Source organism: Vicia villosa, unplaced genomic scaffold, assembly GCF_029867415.1.
Source record: "Vicia villosa cultivar HV-30 ecotype Madison, WI unplaced genomic scaffold, Vvil1.0 ctg.001147F_1_1_2_unsc, whole genome shotgun sequence".
In the NCBI taxonomy this organism is placed as follows: domain Eukaryota; kingdom Viridiplantae; phylum Streptophyta; class Magnoliopsida; order Fabales; family Fabaceae; genus Vicia; species Vicia villosa.
In genome coordinates, this window is record NW_026705504.1 from 16187 (window position 1) to 41986 (window position 25800).

Here is a 25800-nt window from a genome sequence, read left to right on the forward strand (position 1 = left end):
TAATCGCTTTTGATAATTACTTTTTCTCTAAATCGAACTTGAACCAACCAACCCCCCATCGATTTTGATCGGTTAGTAAACTCAAGAATCCTTGTGAGAACGATATTCGAGTTACTTGTCGCTATCTACAATTTTATTAAAAACAGCTCATTTTTGATCTGCACACGACAGCGGATCAAATTGGCGCCAGTTACCACTTTTGCATCTTCCGGACCTTCACTAGAGGACCTTGTCAAGCAAATGGCTATGAATAATCTTCAGTATCAACAACAAATAGATTCTACTCTTCAGACTTTGCAAACACAGATTGGACAACTTTCCACTTTGATGAATGCCATGCAGCAAGCTCAAGGATCAAACCAACAACCCTTGGAAGAGCATTTTATTTTTCAAATTGAGTCGCTTTCTGAAAATGTTGATGATGCTCGTAATGATTTGCTTGCATCCGATTTTCCATGACTGTCTGATTTTGATGATGTTTACTTATGTTCTGATTGTACTGACACTAATATTTGTGTTATCTGTGCTGAGATTGATGCTGCCTTGCAGGGTAACATATTTACTACAGGTGAAGTTCTTATCGATGAAGTTGTTTATGCAGCTGATACTCTTGACATCTCGACAACCTCAAGCACTCATTCCATTGAGCAGCCACCTTCCCCCAAGCTGAAGCAACTTCCTGAAAATTTGAAATACGCTTATTTAGAGAGTAATGAAAAACTCCCGATTATAATTTCTTCTAACCTTGATTTTGATCAAGAAAATAAGCTATTGCAGATTTTGAAGAAGCATAAGAAGGTGAGTAGGTGGATTTTGACTGAAATTTCTAATATTAGCCCATCTATGATTTTGCATAGGGTCTCAATTGAAGGGGAAGATGAAACAAAAGTAGTGGGGCAGTCCCTCAATCTTTTGATCTCTGATGTTGTGGAAAATAAGATCACATGCCCATTCAACACTTTTATTTATCGAAGATTCTTATTTGATCCTAAAATAAAAGGCGAAGGCACTAATAAAAATTGCAAGTTCAATGGACATTACCCAAAGCTACTCCATGAGAGCCCCATTTTGGAAGAAGATCAGAATGTAGAAGATATCTCTTTAGGAAAGACTGCTTATGTGATCACTTATCCTCCTTGACTACTCGGGTGTGTTCTTTCCTTTCTCTCACTCTTATTTTATATTTATGTTCTTTCATTGAGGACAATGCTTATTTTAAGTGTGGGGGGAGGAATCATTTATTTTTTTTAATTTTCTTTTGTTCTTTGTTTTCAGTTTAAAAAATAAAAAAATAAATATGCATTGTTTTGAAAGTTTTAGGCTACAGACTAATTTGAGTCGAGTTTGCAGAGACTTGGGAAAAATTCACAAGACCGGTATCATTTTAACACCATAAGTCTCCTGCATATGAAAATTGATTTGAATTTGTTATTATGTTTTAGCCTTAAATTCTCATTCTTTAACAACTCTTGAGTAGTTTATTTCAGCAGTCGACACCATCTCTCACACACTTTACGCAGGAAAATCGATGAATATAAATGAATGTTCCGGAAAAAAAAAAGAAATAAAAAAGAAAAGAAAAAGGGAATGCACCTTCTAAGTTTGGTGACCATCACCCGGTCAATTAACCCAACGATTGTGGAACCTTCAAAAAAGTTGATAATAAAACTCTTTGTTAGTTGGTTCAGGGGTTTCTGGTGCTGAACTTGGTAGGGAGGATTACGGTCCGATCCCCCGCAACTACAACTGAATAAACAAAGGGTTATGCCACGTAAGTACTAGAACCCCGTGCAGAAAAGGATCAGAGTCACTAACCGGTCGTCTTGCTATAAGTGTGTGAAGATAACGGGCTTAATGTGATTGCGCCTGAATGAAAAAGAGCAAAAAGGATGAGTAAGTTAGACTATGGTATAATAATATGATTTGAATTGTGTAATACGGTGAACTGGCTTTATTTGAAATGTGCGGATAGCAAGAGTCGCCACCGACTTTTATTTTATCCAATAAGAAAGGCTAAAAGAACAGAAAAAACCTTTTTAAAAGAAAACTGAGTTCGGGGGGTAATTTATACAAAGGGAAGGTGTAAGGCACCCTTTGTATCCATGGTTATCCATGGGCTCTTAATTGCTTAGTTCACTTGTTTGTTTGTATTGTTTGAAAAGTGTCGTGTGTGAATAGTAAAAAAAAGCTTCGTTTAAGGACTTTAGCTTGTAAATAAGCGTAGCCTTGTTTTGAATTTATTTTGGAAAGAGAGGTGTGAAAAGCATTTTTGAAAGTTTGATTTGAATATGAGCAAGCAATTGACAACTACCTACCCTAAGTTATAAAAAATGTTCTTTTAGCTTTTCAGGGTGAAAGGGTCTATCCGTACCATGAGAGGGCAGGAAGTCTTTCAATTGGATGTGAAGGGTCATCGAAATTATCATTCGCCATAAGACTGTCCCATGCCATAAAGAGGGCAGGTAGTCTAAGGGAAGGATATAATAGTCATTTAATCTTTAGGCAACAAGCGAGGATACCTTAGCAATGGGGACAATCATCTTTATTACCGAGGCAACTTCGAGGGACAAAATATTATATGATAATTTCAATGTTTAAAGGCAACCTTGATTTAGGTATCCTCAGAATCGAGGGACTTGACTATTTTTAGGCAACAACATTAAGGCAACAAGGCAACAAGTGATAAGGCAGCAGGCAACAAGAAGGGTTACCCTAAAGGTGTGTGGGCGCACAATCACGTGGTTAACTTCAATGATATTTATCTTGTAATTAGGTGATTCTAGATTAATTACAGGCTTGCACTCCCTAGATTACTAACCATGGCAGAAAATAAAATAGTTAAAATCCTACGTTATTACAATAAACACCTGCGGGGACGGGGGAAATTAAAAGGCGGAAAAATAAACCTAATCTATTACAATAAAACCCTTATAGGGTAACAGAAAAATAAAGGCAGAAAGTAAGAGAGAACGGTAATTAATTTACACATCATCTTTTGAATGCCTTGATCTTCCTCGAACCTTGATTGACTCTGAACATCTGAGAATTAAACGTGAAATAATAGGGGTGAGTGTAGGAGAGATTCATTGACTTTTTGAAGTAAACCCTATTTTAGGCAAAAGACAAAATAAGAATTAAAATGATATTTAAACAAAAAGAGTTAGAACTTAACTTTTCGATTGGCATGGCACATGGCTGAAGGATCTTTGATTAACCCTAGAAAATCGAACACAAATAGAGAAATGTTAGTGTATTAACTGATCTAAACCCTAATTGATTATAAACCCTAAAAAGTTTACAAACCCTAATCCTGAACCTAAAAGGGTTCTTTGAGAAAACTTATTGTGACCCAAAAGGTTTATAAGGTTTAAAAATGCGTTAGTGGATAACATCTACCTGAGGATTCTAGGGTTTATAAATGAATCGAGGTTAACAAACCTAAAAATTAATTATTGGTTTTCAATTAATTAATTAAAATTAAAAGTATATATACAAAAATAATAATTTTTATTGTTTAAAAATAATTATTTTTAATTTTATGAGAAAAATCGAGTATTTCGATTAAAAATAAATAGTAAAAAAAAATATGACAAAAGTAATTTGTTTAAACAATATAAACTTAATAAAGAATAATAAAAAAAAGGAATAAAAGAATTCATGTAATAAAATAAATAAATAAAATTGAGAAAACTTAGCTGCGATTGGGTGTGGAGAAGCTCTGATGGTCCATGGTAAGCTTGTCCCTTCTGGGGTGTCAGATCAGACCACGTGAATATCTGATGGCCAGGGAAAGAGGCCACATCATGGACAGGCGGCGGAGAGGCACACTGGATTCAGCAAGAAATTCCCTTAAAAATAAACAACCTACCCAGGGGTCGAACTCGTGACCCTGGGATTACCAACACAATGCCTTTCCAATTGTGATGTGATATTAACTTGTTAAAGATATAGCAAAAAAGCCAGAAATATGATAAATAAAAAGATTCAAATGAAAAGTCAAACGCTGGTTCAGAGTGGGGTCCACATTATTTGAATGGGGCAATCAGAATTGGATGAGGACCATTTTCTTTTTTGCTCAGCCAATAACGTCGCGCGAAAAGGCCACGCAGGGAGTCAAAGCCTCAACGTCACTGTTCATCATCTCTTTCTCAAAATCCACCATGAATTTGCTACGGTTTAGCAACACTTTATCTACAAGTTCTGCAATTTATTTTGGTAGCTAAACTTGTCAATTCTTAAATAACAAAACACGTCAAATAAAAACACGAGGAGGACCTTATCCCCCTAATTCAAGGTCTCTGAGTCCATTGGAATCATAATTTTGGAATGAAAGTCACTGTATCACCGGTTTCGAAGCTTTCAAAATGGTGTGCCCTAACAATGGCATCAACCTAATCCTGTGCTCAAACTCAGAAACAATGACTCAAAACCATTCTAAATATTGTCAGGAACATAAACAAATCAATAGATTTCATTATAATGCAATAATACATTAAAAACAAAAATTAAACATGGGAAAGTATGAAGAACATGAAGGATGAATTCTGAGCAGCATGGGACTTGGTTAGTGGCATGTTCTCACCCCTTGTTACCTCAGGAATTGAATGAGATGATTGGAAGGGCTCGAGAATGGTTGCAATTGAAAATTTCGTGAACCCTAGTTTTGAAAGGTTATTGAACTTGGAATCCTAGCCTCCTCTTGCAAGAATTTCATCCTCTTGCAATCTGAATAGGTTTATTATTTATAGCACATGGAATTAGGGCAACAAAGTTGGACTAAATCTCTTGGAATCCATGATAGCAATTTTGAAAAAATATGATTTATAAAACTTTCCAACTTTGGTCAATTTTGATCTAATTTCTTTCCAATATTTCCATTCTCAATTTGCACAAAATTTGATTGATCATGAGGTGTAATTGATGATTGGAATTGATTCACGCAATATCTCCAATCAAATCTTTGATTTTCATTTGATTTTCATGAATTATATCACTTTTGAATAAATGAAAAATCCATATAAAATCAAATAAAACTCAAATAATTTGTGGGAGTTGGATTGGATGTCTTTGATAACTTGTGGATCAAGATTGAATCAAAAAAGATTGGTCCCATTTGCAAAAAAAATCATTTTGAAGCCTTTTATTTCACATTTTCCTTCTCAAAATTGTCCAACTTTGACAAGGCATATCTCCCTCAAGTTTTAAGATATGGAGGAGTTCTAAGACCTTTTGGAAAGCCCAAGATGTCTTCTATAAGCCACTTTGGAACATATTTTCATCTGGAGATTTTATCTTGATGATATAGGCTTTGACAAAAAAACTGATTTTTGCGAGCTTCTAGAAGGACCTGTAATGTTTTGGCTCATATCTCTTATGCGGAAGCGTTTCTTGACCTTGAGCCCAACTTCAAAGTTGTAGAGAATGAAATTTAATTGAGAATAGGCTTTGGTTGGGGAATTTCTGAGAAAGTATGAAAGAGATATGACTAGTCAAAGTTATGTTGACTTTCTCCTTAAAACCCTAAGTTAGCAACTTAGGTTTTTGATGATTTTGGAGCTTTTATTGATGAATCATGATCAAATCTTGATCAAATGATGAATGATACTTCAAAATGAGGATGTTGGCAAAAAATCAAGAACTTTAACTATGATTTGACCATAGTTTGACTTTTAGGTCAACTAGTCGATTATTGATCGTTTGAGTAGTTGACTGAGCAATCCTATGAATCAGAACTTGAAACTTGGCATGAGGACCCTTTGAAGCATATGAGAGGCCATGGGATCCATTTGAGGTCTTAGAACTTGATTTTACTTTGAGAAATACAAAACCCTAGTTGTGGATTGATTGCTTAGGAGGCGGGCTGCATGCTTCCTTCTTATGTATCTTTGAGCATTTGAAAGTCAGATGGACTGAAATATGATGGGCAAATTTTGGGGTATGACAAATTGGTTTGTGTATTTAGGAGGCTTATGTCTGCATAACTGTGGTTTGTGTTCTTACGATATCCTTAATGTGCAAGATTAGTACATGTCGATGCAAACTTACCCGAAGAAGATTTGTAGCCTAAGATGAGTAACTGTTGATGTATTTGGGTTTTCTTTGTTTTGTTTTTCATTTTGCTCGGAGTGCAAAAGTTCAAGTGTGGGGGAATTTGATCAATGTATTTTGATGCACGTTCTTCCATGTTTGTACTAAAGCATTTCTTCCATTTGTTTTAATTATTTTTATGTTTTAATATGTTTTTATAATTTATTTTATTTTTAGCTTTATTAATTTTCGCACTTTATTTTTCAGCTTTAGCAATCTGCACGGAAACGATCATAACTGGAGTTCCAGAAGTCCGATTGAGGCGTTCTAATAATCGCCGGAAAGCTAAGAGATAGAGCTAAGACTTTCATGTTGGAGCTAAAGTTAGATTCAGAGCCTATAATTCCCAGTTTTGCGTTTGAAGCTGCAGCACTTTATATTTTCTGTTTCAGGTCGCTAGTAGTGGGTCGGGTTTTGTAATTCCACCCAGTTGGGTCATAAACAATTTTTGGATGATTCCTAATAGATCTAGCAGCCACGAAAACAGGATTCACTGTTTACTCTTCACGAAATATTTTGGAGCTTGATACGATTATGGAGAACTAAACATTCAGAGTCAATCTGCTGTAATCGCGTTCCGACGCTTTGAGGTTTATACTTTATCAATTTAATTCGTTTCTCTTTCAATACTAATCTATGAATTGCATTTGCTTAATTTGTGTATACATGGAATTGGGTTGATTAAATTCGTAAGATTGCATCCCTAACTTTTAATTGCCGTTACGTCGCTTTGTCGTTAATTCGTGTTTGCTTAATTCACAAGAGCATAACCCGTTTGCTTAATTCGGAATATAGGAATATCAATCTAGTTTATGTCTTTTGCGCTTGTCAATTGATATAGAAATCGAATAGAGATCGAAGCCTCTTAAGAATTTGGTAAAGTAGAAACCTATGATAAGTCGGAACCGAGAACAGTAGATTGACTTAATTTTATAATCACTTTTTCAAAACAGATTATTTCAATAAACGCTTTTGATAATCACTTTTTCTATAAATCGAACCTAAACCAACCCCCCCATCGATTTTGATCGGTTAGTAAACTCAAGAATCCTAGTGAGAACGATATTCGAGTCACTTGTCGCTATCTACGATTTTATTAAAAACAACTCGTTTATTATCAGTGCGTGACAGCGGATCAGCGATTAAATAAACCTGCTCCGAAGAGACTAAAAATCTGGTACAAGAAATAAAATTCTAACTTGAATGTGAAAAGTAAATTGACGGCAGGATTGAACTTCAAATAAAAGTGGATCACTCGTGGCCACCTCTATGGTGAACGCCATTGTAGTCGCCATGAGTACAATATGCTTTATTTATCCTATTTTTGTCCGTTTTGTTTCGTTTCTCCATGAACGACTCTCAAATGGTCAATTTCCTGAAACATAGATAAAATACCAACATAATAGTGGAAATGTAAAATAAATGACAATAAACATGCATAAATCGAGTCAAATAATGGTGTAATTTCGTGTCATCAGTGACTCAAGTGAGAACACTTGGTTATTATGAGAAAAGAGAACAATAAGTTATAGCCCTTAGATTATGTTATTTTATGTTTTGTTTTGCATTGGGATAGGTCTCATGTAATAAATAAACTCAACGCTAATAAAGGACGACCGAGAGAAGCACTGTTTTCCCTTACAAGGGTAGGGTTTTAAATGAGGCTCTCTCGGCGTATTAAAACAAAACGAGGATGCGATTTAACCCAAGACCTCCACTGGGGAGAAGCCATGACATTACTTGGCTGTTCTCAAGTTTCCAATTCTGAAAGTTTTTGTCTCTTTTTCGGGACATTTAGAATCTTCTGTAGTGTAGCCTTCCATTTCTTTTCCTTCGAGGAAGATCTTGACTAACCTTTCCCATTGGTTATAGTTTTGACCATTTAATTTATGGCCTATGATGAGGTGAGTGAGCCCTTCGTGTGAGCTGGTCGTAAATGATCCAGTATCCACTTTGAGTGATTCATCAGATTTGGGATCCTCAATCATTTGGCGACGCTAGGTTAGGGATGGTTCAGGTCATGCTCTGATACAATATAGAAATATATTTTTATATTTCCTTCTGTTTGATGAGAATTACATATGCTGTATTTATAGACTACATAAGGCAGGATTTAAAAGAGAAATCTGACCTAAGAATCAGGGGAATTAATTTCCCATGAATGCTAATTCTAATGATAGAAAAGGACAGGAAATAATAGTTAATTAATTAAATTAATCCTGATCCTTAATGAGCTATACAAACATAATCATTTGATTCTTTATTAATTAATCCACACTCCCCCTCAATATGGGTGGTAGATGTCTATCATACCCAGATTGGATCTGATATTCTTGTATATGTTCCTTGGAAGGGCTTTTGTTAGAATGTGTGCAGTTTGTTGGCATGATGGAATATGGTTAACACTTATAATTTCATGATCAATTTTATCCTTGATGAAGTGTCAGTCTATCTCCGCATGCTTTGTTCTATCATGCTATACCAGGTTCTTAGCAATGGTAATAGCAGCCTTGTTATCACATAATATCTTCATGGGGTGATTGGTAGGAATTTTGATCTCATCTAGCATCCTCTTAAGCCACATTCCTTCACAAATACCTTGTGACATAGCTCTGAATTCTGCTTCTGCACTACTCCTAGCCACAACAGATTGTTTCTTGCTTCTCCAAGTTACCATATTATCCCATACAAATGTGCAGTAGCTTGTAGTCGATTTCCTGTCAAATTAACATCCCGCCCAATCAGAATTGGTGTAGACTTCAATACCTCTGTTTGAGTTCTTTTAAAAATAAAGTCCTCGGCCCGGCGTACCTTTCAGGTATTGGGGAATTCAGTTCACATTTCTCATGTCAGTTTCAGTTGGATTTGAAATATAAGGACTAGCCATGCTTACAACAAAACTAATGTATGGTCTAGTGTGAGTTAGATAAATTATTTTTCTGACTAGACTTTGATATCTATCTTTATTAGTTGGTACATCCTCATCTTCACTCCTTTTTACTTGTTCCATGGGAGTATTGGAAGATTTGCATCTAAGCATACATGTTTCTTGAAGTAAACCCAGAATGTACTTCCTTTGAGAAACTGAATTACCATTCTTTGTTTGTGCAATTTCCATCCCTAGAAAATAATTGAGTTGTCCCAAGTCTTTGACTTCAAATTCTTTTGCTAGAATTTTCTTTAACTGGTTGACTTGTGCATCATCATCTCCCGTAATTACGATATCATCAACATAGACAATAAACAAAGATATCTTCCCATTTAAAGAGTGCTTGACAAACATAGTATGGTCTGTTTGACATTGAGCAAAGCCATTTTGCTTGACAACTATTGTTATTCTATCAAACGATGCCCTTGGTGATTGTTTGAGGCCATATAGAGATTTGCAAAGTCGACACACCATGTTGGAGGTTCCAGGTGATTCAAGTCCTGGAGGACTTTGCATATATAACTCTTCTTTTAACTCTCCATTTAGAAATTAATTCTTTATGTCTAGTTGGTGTAGGGGCCAATCTAGATTTGTTGCCAGAGATAGTAGAACCTGGACAGAATTGAGCTTCGCAACAGGTGCAAAAGTCTCCTCATAACCCACCCCATATGATTGTGTGAACCCCTTAGCAACCAACCGAGATTTGAACCTATTTATACTCCCATAAACATTGTGCTTAATTGAAAATATCCACTTGCATCCTACTGCTTTCTCCCTTTCTGATATAGCAGTGATCTCCCATGTGCCATTTCTTACAAGTGCTTGAACTTCTTCAGTTATAGTTGCTGCTCATTCAGGTTTCTGCAATGATTCTTGAATATTATTTGGAATTTCTATGTTTTCAACAGCGGCTACAAAGGACCTGTAAATTTGTGATAATTTTACATAGGAGGTTTATTTTCCAATAGGGTGTTTAGTGCAAGTTCTAACCCATTTTCCCATAGCAATATGAATATTAATATATGTTGTATCAACATGTTCAGAGTTAGGAAGAATATTACCTGTGGGAAATTCATCTTCTAGAGTCTGGTTTGACTCATGGCCTTGCATTAGAGCTCTGCTTGACTCTACCTCCTTCCTCCTCCTTTTATAACAAAATCCCTTCCAATTACCTGTTTTTTGGATTACAATCCTGTTGAGATGTGGTTGAGATTATAATTGCTCATGTTTCCGTCATAGCTTCATTTGTCCTTTCACTCGGCTGAATGTTAGAGGTTTGGTCTGGTAATTATTCAGCTGGTTTAGGCATATGTTCGACTGATTGAGTGTTGTCAATTTGGTCTGGTAAGATTTTGTCATGTTCGGTTAGTTCAAGAGGAAAAAATTGGTATTCTGAATTTACGATATGCTCCCCCTGAATGCCAGTTTTGGTGTAATAGGGTTGATTTTCAAAGAAGGTTACATCCATAGTGTGGTAAAAAAATTGGTATGGGGAGAGTAACACCCATATCCCTTTTGGTGAGGAGGGTAACCAAGAAAAATGCAGTTGATGGATTTTGGGTCTAATTTGCTTCGATAAGGGTCGAGGTTATGGACAAAAGTTTAGTATCTAAATATTTTTAATGGAATGGAGGAAAATATTTTGCTGTTTAGAAATAGGTTTTGATGTGTGGAGAATGGGGTCTTAAAGTTAAGGATACAGGAGAGCGTTTGATTTATAAGGTGAGTTACTGAAAGGATAACTTCTCCCCAAAAGTATTGTGGGACATTTGTGGCTAACATGATTGATCTAGTCACTTTCAAAAGGTGTCTATTCTTCCTTTTCGCTACTCCATTTTGTTGGGGAGTGTTCACACACGAGCTTTGGTGAACAATTCCAACCTTTTCAAGATAGGAATTTAGAGCAAGGTTGTAATACTCATGACCATTGTCAATTCTAAGTATCTGAATATTGCTCTGGAATTATGTTTGTACCATCTTTTGATAAATTTCAAATATTCTCCCTACTTGTGATTTTCCTTCATTAGAAACACCCAGGTAACACGTGTGTGATCATCAATAAAGGTGACAAACCATCTCAAGCCTGTAATGTTGCGGACTCGTGATGGTCCCCATACATCACTATGAATTAATGAAAAAGGTTTGGAGGGTTTATAGGATTGGGGTGGGTAATGGTTTCGGGTATGTTTAGACAATTGGAAAATTTCACACTAAAAATGTTCCTTATTTTTATTGAATAAAGAGGGAAACATTTTTCCAAGTATATGAAATTTGGGTGGCCTAATCTATAGTGCCACATCATAACAAGATTATTATCACTTGAAACTACAGCTGCAACATGATAATTATTCTTGAGTTTTTCTTCTGATTTTTCCACTTGAAGGAGGTAGAGTCCAACATACTCTTTAGCATTGCCAATCGTCTTCCCTAACTCCAAAGTCTGAAATTCACACAAGTTAGGGAAGAATTTAGTAACACATTTCAAATATCTTATATAATCTTGCTAATAGACATCAAGTTAAAATCCAAGTTAGGCACATACAAAATAGAGTCAAGTATAATATTTGGTGAAATGATAATTGACCCTTTACCCATGACCTTAGAATGTGTACCATCAGCTATTCGAATATTATAGTTATAGGGACATGGAGAATAACTACTAAACAAAGTAAAATTTCCAATCATGTGATCTGAAGCCCCTGAGTCAACAATCCATGATTTTATTTTTTCCTTCCATGATTTTGTTTAGAGCATGTAAGTAATTACCTCTTTGAGCCATTACATCAGTACCACTTTTTTTTGCAGTTAACATGGTTTGTTGAAGGAGTTTATGAAGAGCATGCATTTGTTCTTTGCTAAAAAGAGATGAGTTAGAGTATACCTCATTGTTAAATGATGTGTTACCTCTATCCTCCTTGCCTTTAAACAATTTGGTCTCTGAAGGTTTTCCATGTATGATCCAACATGTTTCCTTTGTGTGGCCTGGTCTCTTGCAGTGATCACACCAGGGGCCTGTTTTCTTTTGTGGTGACCGAGGTTGATTCCCTCTTGCTGCCATTGCAGAGCTCTCGCTGTACAGAACTGATTTGGGTGTTCCCAACATGATTTTCTTCCTACTTTCTTCCCTTATCACTTCTAAAAAGGCTTCTCAAATTTTGAGAAATTGTTTGGTTCCAAGGATCCTTCCACGAACTTCATCTAGGTCCTTGTTTAGCCCTAATAGGAATTTGTAAATCCTATCTTTTTCCACCAGCTCCTTATACTTTTTTGATCTTATGTACAACACCATTTAACCTCTTCATATATGTCGAGTTGCTGCCATTGTTTGTTAAGTATATTAAAATACTCAGTAACAGAAGATTCTCCCAGTCGAATGTCATGAAGAATGCTTTTAATCTCAAATATGACAGATGTATTGTCAACGTTTGAGTATATTTCCTTCACTGCATCCCATATCTCTTTTACAGTGTCATAGAACATGAAATTTTCACCAATTTCATTTATTATGGTATTGAGCAGCCATGACATTACTTGGTTGTTCTCAAGTTTCCATTTCTGAAAGTTTTTGTCTCTTTTTTCGGGACATTTCGAATCTTATGTAGTGTAGCCTTCCATTCCTTTTCATTCGAGAAAGATCTTGACTAACCTTTCCCATTGGGTATAGTTTTTACCATTTAATTTATGGCATGTGATAAGGTGAGTGAGCCCTTCGTGTGAGCTGGTCGGAAATGATCCAGTCTAAACTTTGAGTGATTCATCAGATTTGAGATCCTCCATCGTTTGGCGGCGCTAGGTTAGGGATGGTTCAGATTGTGCTCTGATACCATACAAAAATATATTTCTATATTTTCTTCTGTTTGATGAGAATCACATATATTGTATTTATAGACTACATAAGGAAGGATTTGAAAGAGAAATATGACATAAGAATCAGGAGAATTAATTTCCCATGAATGCTAATTCTAATTACAGAAAAGGACGGGAAATAATAGCTATTTAATTACATTAATCCTAATCCTTAGTGAGTTCTACAAATAGAGCCATTTGATTTTATATTGATTATTCCACAAGTACCTTCCCACCCTTCCGCAGGAACAATAAGCACTTGGAGAGGAACAAGAAGGATGAGGATAAAAAACCCTAACTCGTACGACGAGTACCTTCCCACTCCCTAGAGGGAACAATGAGCACCAGGAGAAAAACAAGAAGGATAAGGATCAAAAAATGCTAACTCGTACGACGAGTACCATCCTGCCCCTCCGAGGGAACAATAAACACTTAGAGAGGAACATGAAGGACTAGGATCAAAGAATTCTAACTCGTACTAAGAGTACCTTCCAGCCCTTCCGAGGGAACAATTAGTACTACGAGAGGAACATGAAGGATACATATCAACGAATACTATACTCATACGAAGATTACACCCCCTCAGAGGAAACAATAAAGCACCTGGAGAGGAACAAGAAGGACAAGGATCAAAGAATCCTAATTCGTACGGCGAGTACCTTTCCACTCCTCCGAGGGGATAATCAACATCTAAAGATAAACATAGAAGACAAAGACCTAGGAACCTCAAAAGGCCTTGATTTTCAAAATTGACTCTCTACACGAGTAAGACTATCAAGACGTATCGATCATACAAAAGCTTAGGCTTCGAGCAGGATCGTGAACAAAATTTAAAACAATAGGGGACGAGTATGGGATTGCCCAAAAAAATATTAACATGTGTATATGGGATTAAACTGCTAGAGCTAATTCCAGGGAACATTAACATCATCAAAAATCATTTCAACAATAAAGCAATCCCAAAACGAGAAACATGTCACTTCTCTGCAACTTCTCCCGACCAGGATCGGGGTGGTTATCAATATTGTTCTGCAGGAACATATTATAATAAAGGGTTAAATATATCATACCCTTTCTGCCTATGTAGTGAGTTTTGATTTTTCCTTCCTTAAAAAAAACGATCTCCTTAATAAACCAAGATTCCTTCACCATAACTCCTGGGTGTGTTGTTTAGTTTTGAACTAATATATTATTGCTATGAAAACATGAAAAAATGTTTTTAAAAAGTTCCACGGGAGTTCAAACCCAGGAACTTATCAGCTGCATCAAATGCCCAACCACTAGAACAAACTATTAGATGTGATTTGTTTATGAACTGAAATGTATCAATTACATACATGTTTTCCTGATTTCATATTTCCATTATATTTATAGTTATAAAATTAAATAAATAATATTATTAAATATTAAATAGATTATATATTTTTGAATTTAAATGCAATTTTTTAAATTTTATTAAAAATTAGTTTTAATTGGTCATTAATTTTAATATTAAAAATGTAATACCCGGTATTATAATTGTCCAATTACAAATTCTAAATTAAATTACAATGAGAAATGGACAAATATGATACACATTCTTACAAATAGGTTCATTGCATAACCATGTCAATTAGTAAGAATGAGGGCATTATGGACATTTCCCACTTAAATAAGAACTAAGTCTTGTTTGGATTCCTCATTCCTTCCTTGGTCCAAAACCAGAATTTTGTGAGAGAGAAGAAGAAGGAAGCGTGGAAAGGGAGAGGAAGAGAAAGAAGTCTCCAAACTTGGTCCAAGCTTCATCCTTGCATGCAACAGATTCTACCCCATTCTTGTTCCTATCATCTTCATCTTGCTCCCAGCTCTGTCATCATCATCATCTTCTTCATTCCTAAGGTGAGTCCTTAGTTAGATACTTTGGGTTTGCATGTGAGGGTTTCAATTGGGGTTTAGGGAATGTGATCAATATATGAATCAATACTGCTAAACATGTTAATCCTGTTATAATCTAATGCATGCTGAAGTTTCTAAGTGTGTTGTATGCTACATTTTCGTTGGAACTGTATTGGTAGTGCAGGGGATCAATTATAGAGCTTTGGGACTGTCATGGAACCCCTAAAAACGCAGAAAAAATGATTCTGGTTCAGTGTAACCGGTTACGGGTTTGAGTGTAACCGGTTACGCTGTTGAAAAACTGAGAATCTGGGCATTTTGCGTGACCGTAACCGGTTACGGTTCCTGGTGTAACCGGTTACACTAGGCACAGAAGGAAAAATTCAGTAATTTGGGGAATTCATATCTCCCGCTTCGTACGCCCGATTGACGCGTACTATATACCGTTAGAAAGCTAATTAAATATACTATCTAGGAAAATTAGCCTCGGTGTTTGAATATTATTTTTCGGCATATCAGACGTACCTTTAGTAAAGAGCGACATGGATAACATATGGATAATATGCTGTTATAATGAATTTTCTCTTCAAATACTATGCTATATTATTGTATGCTATGCTGGAAGTATGAAAACTTCGTCGTTTTGGTTGAACGATCGGATTGTTTGTCTTGTTTGTGACCTTGACTTTATGTCATTTTTTTTTGTATGCTTGAATCGAAGTGGCCGGCAGGCTAGATTGGGACGTTGCTCTGACCGTGTAGTCTATGAGCCCTCCCGGACCGTGTAGTCCAATGGAATAACCCGTTCATGTGTATTGTTCGATATGGTGTGCATCTGAGCTACCGTTGCAGTGTGCTCGTGAGTTTCCGTACGGGATTTTACTCACTTGGCGTTAACACACTTGCGTGCTCGGTATGGTGGGGTTATGCGGCCATGTAGGCTAATGCATAATGAGGTAACTCACCTCTAGTAAAGTCACGTAGACTAATACTAGGCTTTCGCCCGATGGGCTCAGGCGTCAAGGTGGCGGTTTGTACTCGGCGTAACTCACTAGCGTGAAGAAGGTTAACGGAACAATGATGCCGTATAGGCAAAAGTCATCTCGCGGCCATTTAGGCTTGTGCGAACCGTTTAACCGTCTTGCAGTGTGCTTGTACAAGTCCCTTGACATATAAGCAGGAGGTTACTCATCGAGGATGCATTTATTCCATAATCCTAGCCGGGGTTGTTTACATTTCTGGATTCCCCGTATGTGGATGCGGGTTTGCATACTTGTTTGCTATACTACGTGTATAGGTTTGAGACAAGTCCAATGGTGGACGAGTCACTTGTTTTCTCCGTGCTTGTACCGGAAGTGAGAGTAACCCCGAATCCATGGTGGATTAGTTTATTTTTGTATGTTCCTTTTAGATCCGAGCGGGCTAATAGGATAGGCGGACTCACTGAGATTTAGTAATCTCATCCCATTCCAATTATTTATTTTTCAGGTGGTTCGAGGCAAGATCGCGGTAAGGGAAAGATGGATTAGATCTCTTGGCGATGCTTGGATATTTCTTTTAGTTCTTATCGTGCTTACTATCTATTGTATTTTGGATATGTACTGATATGATGTACTTGTATTTTGGCCATGATACATTCGGCTTATGTACTCATGTACTTCTATTTTCCGCTGCAAAACATTATGTATTTGTTGTCTTATGAACCATTTATAATACTTTATGCATATTATTCTAGACAAATATGTGTGGGGTGTTACAAAAAAATTCATATTCCAAAACTTATAATGTACTTAATAAAATAGATAAATTTATTAAATTAATATTAAATGGTAAATTTAACTATACGTATTATTTCATATTCAAGTATTATTTAATAAAATAGATAAATTTATTCATCTTCAGAAATTAATATTAAATTAAATTAGTTTTGACAAATATATATATATATATATATATATATATATATATATATATATATATATATATATATATATATATATATATTATAAAAACATTACATATAGCATTAATTTATAGAATAATATATAGTTTAATATGAATTAAGCTATTTAATGTTCATTGCATTAAAAATATTTTATGTTCGTTGTATTATAAAATAGTTTTAAAAAGTTTTAAAATAATAACAGTAATGTTATAAAATAATAATGTTATATAGCACTAATGTTATAAAATAGCAATGTTACATATAAAAACGTTACATAAAATAATATAAAAATATTATAAAATAGTTTATGAAATTTAGAATACAAATATGTAATGTATACATTTCAAATAAAAAATTAAACAACATCTACAATCTAGTCTAGTGTCAAGATTAGCTGGATAAGGCAAGGTGATGAGAACTCAAAGTTTTTCTCTGCTTACCTTAAAGCTAGGCAAAATAGAAATTGTATTAAGTTCCTCCAAAAGGATAATGGCGATATTATTACCGATCAATGTGAGCTTGAAAAGGAGGTGATGGATTTTTATGGTAGCCTTATGGGTGATCGCGTTAGGAGCATTCAGCATATTGATGTTGCTGCCATGAGGGAGGGAATCCAACTTGATATGGATCAGAAACATTTCCTCACTAGCCATATTATTGTCAAGGAAATTGAAAGTGCTCTTAAAGATATTGGAGACAATAAATCCTCTGGTATTGATGGATTCAATGCAAAACTGTTTAAGCATTGTTGGCACTTTATGAAAGTGAATGTTATTGTTGCTGTTAATGAATTTTTTAGGACTGGTGTGATCAGAAAGAACTTCAACAAAATAGTGGTAACTCTTATTCCTAAGGGTGATCATGCTAAGAGTATTAACGACTTTCGGCATATAGCGGGTTGTACCATTTTCTTGAAGATTATATCTAAAATCCTAACTGCTAGAATGAGGTTTGTTCTTCCTAGTGTTATTAACAAGAATCAAGCTGCGTTTGTTGCGGGACAAGACATCCATAACCATATCCATCTTGCATATGAGTTGTTGAAGGGTTATGATAGAAAGAAAGGAACCCCTCGTTGTATGTTTCAAATCAATTTGCAAAAAGCGTATGACATGGGGAGCATTGGAGATTATTATGAAGGAGATAGGATTCCCTAATACCTTTGTAAATTGGATTATGAATTTGGTTACATCTGGCTCTTACACTTTTATTGTTAATGGTAATTTCACGGATAATTTACAGGCTAGAAAGGGGATTCGTCAGGGTGATCCCGTGTCGCCTTTGCTATTTGTTCTAATGATTGAGTATCTCAATAGATGTATGGTGAAGATGCAACAAGATTCAAATTTTAAACATCATGCTAAGTGCAAGCCTATGGCGCTAACAAATCTTGCTTTTGCTGTTTTGTAGAGGTGATGTTATTTCTGTCCAGCTCTTAATAAATTATTTTCAGTGTTTTTCTGCATCAACAGGCCTTATTTTTAATCCTTGTAAATGCAAAGCCTTTTATGGCAGTGTAGACGATGATAGTAGGTGGAGTATCCAATCTTTTACAGGTTTTGAAGAGGGTAATTTTCCTGTTCGTTACCTAGGAGTGCCCCTTAGCAGCAAGAAGCATGGTTTGACAAACTACCTCCCTCTCATTGATAAAATTACTGGCAGAATTCGTCATTGGTCCTCCAAATTACTTAGCTATGCTGGTCGTATACAATTGATTCGTCGTATACAATTGATTCGTAGTATCATTGGATCCATTACCCGGTGGCATGGCATAAAGTTTGCAGCCCGATCAAGCAATGCGGTTTAGGTCTGCTAAACCTCACTGGAATGCCTATGGAATATTTGCAAAAAGAGTGATAGCCTTTGGATTCAATGGATCCATAAAATCTATTTGAAGGGCAAGGATGTAATGGATATAGAGGCTGGAGTGAATTGGACTTGGATCATGAAGAAAGTTATGAAATGCAGAATGTTAGTTGAGTCCTTCAAGTAAGTCTGGACTCAAATGCTTGTTGCTGGTAAGTTTTCGATGAAAACCGTTTATGCTGCCTCGATTGATGATGGTACTACTGTACATTGGAATAGAGTGATGAGGCATAACGTAGCTCGTCCTAAAGCTAGTATTACTATGTGGTTGGTATTCCATGGTCATCTTGTAACGCCCCGAATTAATTAATTATTTAATTAAATTGATCGAGGATTTATTCATTGGAATTAGTTGAAGTCGAGGTTTATCGGTATTATTCTATAAACATAATGGATTAATATGTTGATTTGAGCAGTTAAGTTATGGTCAGATTAATTAGTCGGATTAGTCAGATAAGTACAATTGCGAGTTAGTATTGTTAAAGTTATGGATCGATGGTAAATGTGGGATATTATTGGAAATAATATTCGGTTATGTTGTGTGGTTATTTATTTACGTGTATTATTCGAATTAATTGAGTAATTAAAGAGATATTATGAATTGGGCCTAAGTGGAAAGAATATAACACAATGGATAGGTTATGGGTTAAGCCCATTAGTGAGAATGAATAGTAAGAGTTAGGGTTTTAGATGTGAATACAAGATCACACTCACAAAGATGTTTTTGATTCATGGCAAACTCAACAAGCATGCAAGCAACAAGGCACAAGCAGGAGATCTCAAAGAAAAGCAAGCACTGGTCACTTATGGTCGACCTACTATGCATATAGGTCGACTCAACACAAGCAAAACAAGAAGAATGCAGAAAAGCAGCAGCTAGGTCGACCTACTGTCAACCTAGGTCGACCTAAAATGGAGAAAATTGCACACACTTCTGCTAGGTCGACCCACACATCAACTAGGTCGACCTAAACTGAAGAAATGTCCCAAAACGCATTTGAAGAGAATTCTGGTCGACCTACTTCCCTAACAGGTCGACCTAACTGGGAGCAAATATCATTCAAAGCTAATGCACCTCTGCTAGGTCGACCTAAGCACTACAAGAGGTCGACCTAATTGATCAAAAATGCCAAAATTTCTGGTTTTCTTTGCTCCAACTGATAAGCTCTCATATATATTGTCCAAGGTTCATTATTGCAAAACGAACACCAACGACTGAAAGATACACAAAGGCTTCTCATCTTCGTTCTTCATCATCTCCAACACAATTACACATAATCATTCTTGAGTTGCGGGTTAGTGATCGAGTTCGATAACGTCCATGGAACGGAATTGAAGATTCCTAGTGGGTGAAGATTTGTGGGGTTTTTGGTGAATAAAATCCGAGGGTTTTGTCCTCTAAGATAGGTGATTCTTGGGGGGTTTTATCAAGAGGTTTCATCAAGGATCCACCTGAGTGTGAAGATTGAAGAACAAGGGTTCAAGGCAATTTAAGACACTGCAGAAAAGGGATCAAGTGAAGCTCTTGGAACACCTTGATCTGGCTCAAGATTAAGGGGGAAGAAGATTCAAAGGATCGACAAATTTGGTTTATTGTTTATCGCTTTGCTTTCTTCTTTGTATAAACTGCTTTCAACATTAATGGAAGATTTCCCAATTTCAAGTTGGAATTGGGGGCAGACGTAGTCGTAGCGAGGACGATCGACGAACTGCCTGAACAAATATCGTGTTCTTGTCGCTTTTATCTTTTCATTTACGTTCTGTTCATATTTGGTCATAATTGCAAAATTGATTAACGATTCAAGTGTTAAAATTGTGAATTAAGATTCTGCATAAACATCACAATTCACCACATCTTGAATCATCATCAATTTGAACATTATCACCAAGTGTTTGTCCTTTTGCTTATTCCATTATTACTGCATTGCAAACCAAAGTTTGTCAATTTAGAAGTTAATTGATTGTCAGCTGTGAAACGTATTGATTCGATAACATATCACTTCATCGTTAATCTCAATTATCTTATGGTTTTGTCACATATACGACCCTTGCAATAACGGTCCGGAATACACGCAAGTCGATTCAGAACCGCTTTCGCTTTAGTTTGAAATAATTCCGAAAAACTCTGTGAGATCTATTCACCCCCTCTAGATCCTTAGGCCAGCGTCTAACAAGTGGCATCAAGAGCTTGGTTAATTTCGTGCTACGTGAAACACTTATTGGAAAGATGGCTTCCTGACCTAAAGGGGCTCACAATAAAGCTCCAATTTTCAACGGTGAAAACTATGGCTATTGGAAGGATTGTATGTGTGTCCATATCAATGCCATTGATAGGAACATCTGGACAGCTATTGTTAATGGTCCCTTTCAGATCACCATAACAAATGCAGCTGGTGCAGTTGTCCCAAAACCAGAAAATACTTGGGATGCTGAAGATGAAAAGAGATATGCATACGATTGGAAAGCGAGAAACATTCTAATCTCAGCTCTAGGAGTTGATGAATACTATCGCGTTTCCCATTGTAGATCCGCTAAAGCTATGTGGGACACATTGCAAGTTTCCCACGAGGGAACGAATGATGTCAAACTAGCTAGGATCAATACGTTAACTCAAGAGTTCGAACTGTTCCACATGGAAGATGGTGATTCCATCGAAAACATGCAGAAGAGATTCGTTCACCTGAAAAATCGGTTAAATTCTCTTGATAGACCTGTTTCCAATGCAGTTGCTACTAACAAAATCTTAAGGTGTTTGAACAGGGAATGGCAACCCAAGGTTACAGCAATAAAGGAAGCTAATGATCTAAATACCTTAGACATTACCACTCTCTTTGGTAAACTAGAGGAACATGAACAACACCTTAAATGCCTTGACATGCATGAGAAAAGGGCAAAGAAAGAAAAGAACATGGAGAAAGAGGTAGAGAAGAAGTCAATATCTCTAAAGGCTTCAAGCTCCAAGACCTCAAGACAAGAGCTAGAGGATAGTGATACAAGTGATGACGAAGACTCCGATGATGAGGAAATGGGACTGTTTGTGCGAAGATACAACAAATATCTAAAGAAAAATGGAGCAAAACATTCTGACAAAGGCCTGATCAACTATAGAAAGCAATCAAACAAGTTTAAACAAGATGACAATAACAAAGGAAAAATCAAAGGCCCTTGCTTTAATTGAGGGAAAGCCGGTCACTACAAACCGGATTATCCATACCTTAAGAAGGAAAAAGAGAAGAACCAAAGCAAAGGTCATAACAAATCTAAAAGAGCCTACATAGCATGGGAAAGTGATTCATCTAGTGAAAGCTCATCAAGCAATGAAGAAGAATCAGCAAACTTATGTTTTATGGCTCATCAACACAAGAAAAAGAAAGCTGTAAGTCATCTTAAACCTGAACTCGTAGATAAGGTATCTCATTCTCAACTAAAACTTGCTTTTGAAGAATTACATAGAGATGCAATTGAAGCTTTCAAACTTTTGGCCTCAAATAAGAAAATCTTTTCATATCTTGAATCAAAAGTTGAGAAAACCGAAAAGGATATGGAAGCTTTAAAACAATCTATGCTAGACATTCAAAAGGATAAAGTTGAAATAGATCCTACATCATGGTTTGGTTGTGAGACATGTCACATTTGGCAAAAAGAAGTAAGAGATCTAAAAGCCAAGTTAGACAAGGCTCTACAACCAAAAGTGACTTTTGCAGTTGATCCAAATAAGTTCAAAAGATCGTATACTCCTTTATATAGTAAATACACTTTTGTACCAAAAGTATCAACTAGCAAAACAGCATATTCTCACCATATTACCTGTCATTATTGTTGCAAAAAGGGTCATACCATTGAAAAATGCAAATTTAGGAGGATTTTAGTTCCTAAAGGAGTATTTCAATGGTTGCCTAAGTGCAACAAATTATGTACTCACTACCAAGGACCCAATGAAAATTGGGGACCTCCCTCTCTAAATTAATTTTGCAGGAAAAGTGTCTTGACATTGCCGAAAGGTTGTGGTTCCTTGATAGCGGATGTTCAAGACACATGACGGGAGATATATCTCTTTTCGTTGAGTTTCAAGCAAAGAAAAAGGGGTATGTCACCTATGGAGATAACAATCGGGGAGCCATTCTTGGTAAAGGAAGTGTAGGTAACCCTTCTACCACGACTATAACTGATGTACTGCTAGTAGAAGGCCTTAAGCATAATCTTTTAAGTATAAGTCAATTGTGCGACAAAGATTTTAAAGTAATGTTTACAAATTCTGGCTGCACAATAGAACATACTAAGAAAAGAGACATTATGTTTAATGGCTTAAGAGTAAACAACATCTACATGCTAAACTTGGATGAGGTATCTAAGTCTAGTACCAAGTGTCTAATTGCTCTAGGCGAAGACTCATGGCTTTGGCATAAACGTCTCGCCCACATAAATTTTGACTTACTAAATAAAGTTGTCACAAAAGATTTAGTAATCGGCTTACCTAAAATGAAGTTTTCAAAAGATCATCTATGTGATGCTTGTCAAAAGGGAAAGCAAACAAAAATCTCTTTTAAATCAAAGAACGTGGTTTCAACATCACGCCCTCTTGAACTACTTCACATGGATCTCTTTGGCTCTTCAAGGACTAAAAGCATAGGTGGAAACACCTATGGTTTTGTCATTGTCGATGATTACTCTATATTTTGTTGGACAATCTTTCTACCTAGTAAGGATCAAACTTTTCCAGCTTTCACACAATTTGCAAGATTATGTCAAAATAAAATGAACACCAAAATAGTTGCAATTCGAAGTGATCACGGTGGAGAGTTTGAAAACTATCTTTTTGAAAAATACTGTGATAAACATGGAATTGAGCATAACTTTTCAGCTCCTAGAACACCACAACAAAACGGGGTGGTTGAACGTAAAAATCGGGTTCTAGAGGAGCTGGCAAGAACAATGCTGAATGAGGGTAGTCTACCTAAGTATTTCTGGGCTGACGCGATTAGCACCGCATGTTATGTTTTGAATAGGATAATAATACGTCCTATACTGAACAAAACTCCCTATGAATTACTAAAAGGTAGAAAACCAAATGTATCTCATCTCCATGTATTCGGTTGCAAGTGTTTTGTCTTGAACAATGGTAAGGATAATCTTGGTAAATTCGATGCTAAAGCTGATGAGGGCATATTCCTTGGTTACTCACAATCTAGCAAAGCATATCGGGTATATAATAAGAGATTACTTATAATAGAAGAGTCAGTACACGTGTCTTTTGATGAATCTTATACAAAATATGTCGAGAAAGGTCTTTCGTTTAATGGTGCAGGTCCATCCACTGAAGACATTGTCAAAGATAAGGAAGACGATAATGAAAGTATTGTAAAGAAAGATGCTGAGAAAGAGAAAGATGAGTCTCATGATGAAAATGAAAATGAAAGCATCTCAAACAATGAAGAACTTCCTAAGGCTTGGACAAATGTAAAAGACCATCCAATTGACAACATAATAGGAGACATCTCAAAGGGCGTTACAACACGCTCAAAGATAAGTAACTTCTGTCATCATTTTGCTTTTGTTTCACAAGTTGAGCCGAAAAACGCTAAGGACGCATTATTTGATGAGCATTGGCTAATGGCCATGGAAGAAGAATTAAACCAATTTAAACGGAATGATGTTTGGGACTTAGTCCCTCATCTGGAAGATCATCAAGTAATCGGCACTAGATGGGTTTTTCGTAACAAACGTGATGAAAACGGCATTATTACTAGAAACAAAGCTAGATTAGTTGCCCAAGGTTACAATCAAGACGAAGGGATTGATTATGAAGAGACATACGCTCCTGTAGCACGTCTCGAAGCTATTCGCCTCTTACTTGCCTATGCTTGTTCAAAAGACTTCAAACTATTCCAAATGGATGTTAAAAGTGCCTTTCTAAATGGCTACATAAATGAAGAGGTCTATGTTGCTCAGCCACCCGGCTTTGAGAATTACATGTATCCAACTCATGTTTATAAGCTGAAACGTGCTCTATACGGTCTTAAACAAGCCCCTCGGGCTTGGTACGAACGATTGAGTAAATTTCTTCTTAGCCAAGGGTACTCTAGGGGTAAAGTTGACACTACTCTCTTTATTAAAAGAAAAGATAAAGATGTTCTCTTAGTTCAAGTATATGTAGATGATATTATATTTGGGTCGACTAATGCAAAACTTGTCAAAGATTTTTCCAAGCTTATGCAGAGTGAATTTGAGATGAGTCTCATGGGTGAGCTAAATTTCTTCCTTGGCCTACAAATCAAGCAACTCAGTCGTGGAACGTTTGTGAGTCAAACTAAATACTGTACAGAGCTGCTCAAAAGATTTGGAATGAGTGAAGCGAAGGAGATTGACACACCTATGGCAACAAATACTAACCTAGACAAAGATGAGAAAGGTAAAGAGGTTGATGTAAAATTGTACCGAGGTATGATAGGTTCACTATTGTATCTTACTGCCTCAAGACCAGACATTATGTTTAGTGTATGTATGTGTGCAAGATATCAATCTTGTCCAAAAGAATCTCACTTAAAAGCTGTCAAAAGAATTCTGCGTTATTGACGTGGAACTACTACATATGGCCTATGGTATCCAAAGGGAAATGACTGCTACTTGGTAGGATTCTCCGACTCAGATTTTGCTGGCTGCATAGAAAAAGCACCAGTGGAACATGTCATCTATTCTCAAATTCATTGATAAGTTGGCATAGCAAGAAACAAGTATCGGTTGCATTATCTACTGCTGAGGCAGAATATGTAGCTGCCGGGAGCTGTTGTGCGCAGATATTATGGATCAAGCAACAACTTCTTGACTTTGGTATTAAGCTTGATCGTATACCTATCATGTGCGACAACACAAGTGCCATAAACTTGAGCAAGAATCCTGTCCTACACTCACGAACCAAACATATTGAAATAAGGCATCACTTCCTAAGAGATCATGTAGAGAAAGGAGACGTTATATTTGAACATGTAGAGAGCAAGAAGCAACTAGCTGACATCTTCACCAAACCTCTAGCAACGGAACAATACTTCAACATTCGTAGGGAGTTAGGGATACTCGATATCTCTAATTTGGGCTAATTACATTTGTTTCCTCTTAAAGTTATTCCTTTACTTTATATCTATATATTGGTTATTCTCAAGCTAATATTTCTCTTAGTGTAGAGGTAGTTCATCATCAAGTCAGACACCATTCCACATTGACTAAGGGCTTCCATAAACGGTGACATCTACATATT

At 36.2% G+C, this 25800-nt stretch overlaps 2 protein-coding genes across 2 annotated transcripts; both read left to right on the forward strand.

Moving 5' to 3' along the window:
- The first annotated feature begins 17215 nt into the window (after positions 1 to 17215).
- On the forward strand, positions 17216 to 17839 carry LOC131633624 (uncharacterized). The gene has a single exon (XM_058904321.1). It carries the CDS (start codon positions 17216 to 17218, stop codon positions 17837 to 17839), a length of 624 nt encoding a protein of 207 aa, XP_058760304.1.
- A 19-nt stretch (positions 17840 to 17858) lies between these two features.
- LOC131633625 (uncharacterized) lies at positions 17859 to 18489 on the forward strand. The gene is made up of 2 exons (XM_058904323.1): positions 17859 to 18000; positions 18155 to 18489. The coding sequence occupies exons 1-2, from the start codon at positions 17859 to 17861 to the stop codon at positions 18487 to 18489; spliced, it is 477 nt and encodes a 158-aa protein (XP_058760306.1).
- The last annotated feature ends 7311 nt before the right edge of the window (positions 18490 to 25800 follow it).